The 2,998-nt window shown below is 37.7% G+C and overlaps 1 protein-coding gene across 1 annotated transcript; it reads left to right on the top strand.

The window, feature by feature from the left end:
* Positions 1-917: 917 nt before the first annotated feature.
* On the top strand, positions 918-2,469 carry LOC125822480 (uncharacterized). The gene has a single exon (XM_049501882.1). It carries the CDS (start codon positions 1,059-1,061, stop codon positions 2,262-2,264), a length of 1,206 nt encoding a protein of 401 aa, XP_049357839.1. The 5' UTR covers positions 918-1,058; the 3' UTR covers positions 2,265-2,469.
* Positions 2,470-2,998: the final 529 nt, after the last annotated feature.

Genomic DNA, 2,998 nt, shown 5'->3' with positions numbered 1-2,998 from the left:
CCTCAAAACTGCAATTTTCTGAATAAATTTTTAGCCTTATATAGACTAAAGTATATGATATTACATGTAGGAGTAGTACTGTAAAATGTAAAATATAATTCTTCCACAACAAAAATATAAAAAAAAATTTAAGAAAAGAGGATCCCTATTATCCATGTATAGTAAATCATTTTCCATATATGCCAAATTAATTATTTTACCATATTTTAGGTTGGTCCAATAACTTATTTTCCTTGTACGATCTTTTCTTTAATAAAAGTAAATCATTTTCCAAATGTTCACCATTTCATATTCTACTGGTATAGATAATAAGTAATTGTATACAAAAACTTAAGAATATAATTTACTTCTTCTTATTTTTATTTATTTCGTTTCTCTGTTTAGTATTGAATTGTAATATGCTATAATTTTCTTCTCATTTATATTTACAGGAAGATATTTTGAAATTCATTTTTATTCCAAATATAAAATAATTTTATCTTGATTTTTGCAAATACTTTTATTTAGATACGATAATATTTGAGCATTTTAATAATCATACCTAAATTGCTCAATCAACAAATTGAGGAAAGGTATTAAAACTTTTCTTTGTTTATACAATTGGACACTGTTAATTTAGAAGTTAGAAAGGACCAAGAAAAAGAAAAAAAATTAGTGGACTACTATTTTTAACTTAAGATATTTTTTTAAATTGCTTCATATACCCCTATATTTGTAGAATGTTGTAGAGAAGTCCACAATTAAATTAGGTGTAATTAATACTAATGCTGTCATTTCCATAATGTATATGGAGAAAAGAAAAAAAGGAAAAAAAGAAAAAGGGGTCTATTTCCAAAATCTTTAAAGTGGGACACCACTCTACAAACTTGCTATAAATATCCTTAACTTTCTTTAAGATCCAAAAAACTCAACTTCTCCTTTTCCCCAAATTCACTTCTCCACCGTTGCCACACACTCGCTTTTGCTTCATTTCGCCGTTTCTGTTAAACAAACCATTACCGTTTATCGTTGTGATCGGATTTTTTACACTCTTTTCCGGCCGGGTTGTTGAAGTAACAATGGTCGACGTAGACCGGAGGATGACCGGACTGAATCCGGCTCACTTAGCCGGACTCCGCCGTCTATCCGCAAGAGCCGCCGCTTCTTCTCCGTCAACTCCGGTGCCTCCTCGGAATAGTCTCCTTTCTTTCTCCTCCCTTGCTGATAAAGTTATATCTCATCTCAAGAGCTCTGGTATTCAGGTTCAGGCCGGGTTGTCGGATGTGGAGTTCGCTAGAGCTGAAGCAGAGTTTGGGTTTGCTTTTCCACCTGACTTAAAAGCTGTTCTCTCCGCCGGTTTACCTATCGGACCCGGTTTTCCTGACTGGCGCTCTACCGGTCCGGCTCGGTTCCAGCTTCGTGCTTCGATTGACTTACCCATCGCTGCAATTTCATTCCATATAGCTCGTAATGCTTTGTGGTCTAAGTCATGGGGTCCTAGGCCATGTGACCCAGAAAAGGCAATTAAAATAGCCAGAAATGCTCTCAAAAGAGCTCCACTTCTGATACCCATTTTCAACCATTGTTACATTCCTTGTAATCCTTGTTTAGCTGGTAACCCAATTTTCTACGTGGACGAAAATCGGATTTTCTGCTGCGGATTTGATCTATCCGACTTCTTTGATCGTGAATCATCTTTGTTCCAAAGTGATCCTCAGATTCTTTCAAAACAACGCTCTTTAAGCGAAAAATCAGCTGGTTCATCATCCACTTTCTCAAGGAGGAGCCTCGATACACTCTCCGGTGGTCGGACGCCGCGTTGGGTGGAGTTCTGGAGTGATGCTGCCGTAGATCGAAGGCGGAGGAACTCAAATTCGTCATCGTCATGTTCAACCTCACCGGAAAGGTACTTTGAAATGCCCAAGTCCAAAATGCCTAATTGGGTCGACGAGTACGTAGATAATATCGGGTCGGTTTTGAAAGAAGGCGGGTGGGCTGAATCGGATGTGAAGGAAATTGTACAAGTTACAGCTTCTGGATTCTTCGAAGGTGAAATGATATTGTTGGATAATCAAGCGGTTATGGATGCTCTTCTTGTGAAAGCGGATCGGTTCTCTGATTCGCTCCGTAAGGCCGGGTGGAGCTCCGAAGAAGTTTCCTATGCACTGGGTTTTGATTATCGACCGGAGAAGGAAAAGAAACCGGCTAAGAAGCTTTCACCGGAGTTAGCGGAAAGAATCGGGAAATTGGCTGAGTCGGTAACCCGTTCACGGTCATCATCATAGAATTGGTTAACCGGCTACCGGCAAACATCGAGATTCCTTTTTTCATGTTCTTTTTTAGATTTTCGAAACCTCGGGTTTGGTATATGCCTCTTTTTGGGTACAATTGATATTCAGAGGCAAAAAAGAAACAAATACGCGTTGATGTATTATTATTAAAAAAGTACAAAGAATTTGAAAGATGGAAAAAATTAGGAGAAAGTGTATTTTATTAAGTTCTCTGTTTTTCCGTATTGGAATATAAAAACTTGTTGGTAAAAATGTTATACAGCTGCAAGTGTTGTGGTAAATAAAACTTTATTAATAATAATAATAAAATGTAGTGGGTAAGGATTAATGTGGCACAGGTTTCGAATAGGGGGAATGCACGTGTGTGCCTTTCTGAAGAAAAAGAGACGTTGCTTTAGGCCCCTCCCTTACGAAAACTTAGCATTGTAATTGCTCAGTCTCAATTTATTTATCGTAATCCTCTTTTTATCAGAAAATATGAATGAAATCAACGGCGTATGATAGAGGTTTGAGTTATTTGCAGTAGAGAGGGAGGGTGGGGGCGTGGGACAGTGCATTGCTTTCGAGGTAAGCGATAGCCAGCCCACGGCGTCGTTTCAATAATTGTCAGTGTAATAAATGAGTATGCTCGTGCTGTTTGGCAAATTGTGCGGAGAAATATGTATAGTATCTGTTTGGTTTTGGCAGGAAATTCAGGGAGTAAATAAATTTCTGCTTTTATTTCAGTT

This window comes from Solanum verrucosum, unplaced genomic scaffold (assembly GCF_900185275.1).
Source record: "Solanum verrucosum unplaced genomic scaffold, falcon-dt-bn FXZP01000103.1, whole genome shotgun sequence".
Taxonomy (NCBI): domain Eukaryota; kingdom Viridiplantae; phylum Streptophyta; class Magnoliopsida; order Solanales; family Solanaceae; genus Solanum; species Solanum verrucosum.
Note: the sequence above shows the minus strand (reverse complement) of the source record. Positions and strands in the feature narration are given on the sequence as shown.

What these genes read in the sequence shown, in the direction of transcription:
- LOC125822480 (XM_049501882.1), top strand. Translation starts at nt 1,059, where the DNA reads ATGGTCGACGTAGACCGGAGGATGACCGGACTGAATCCGGCTCACTTA.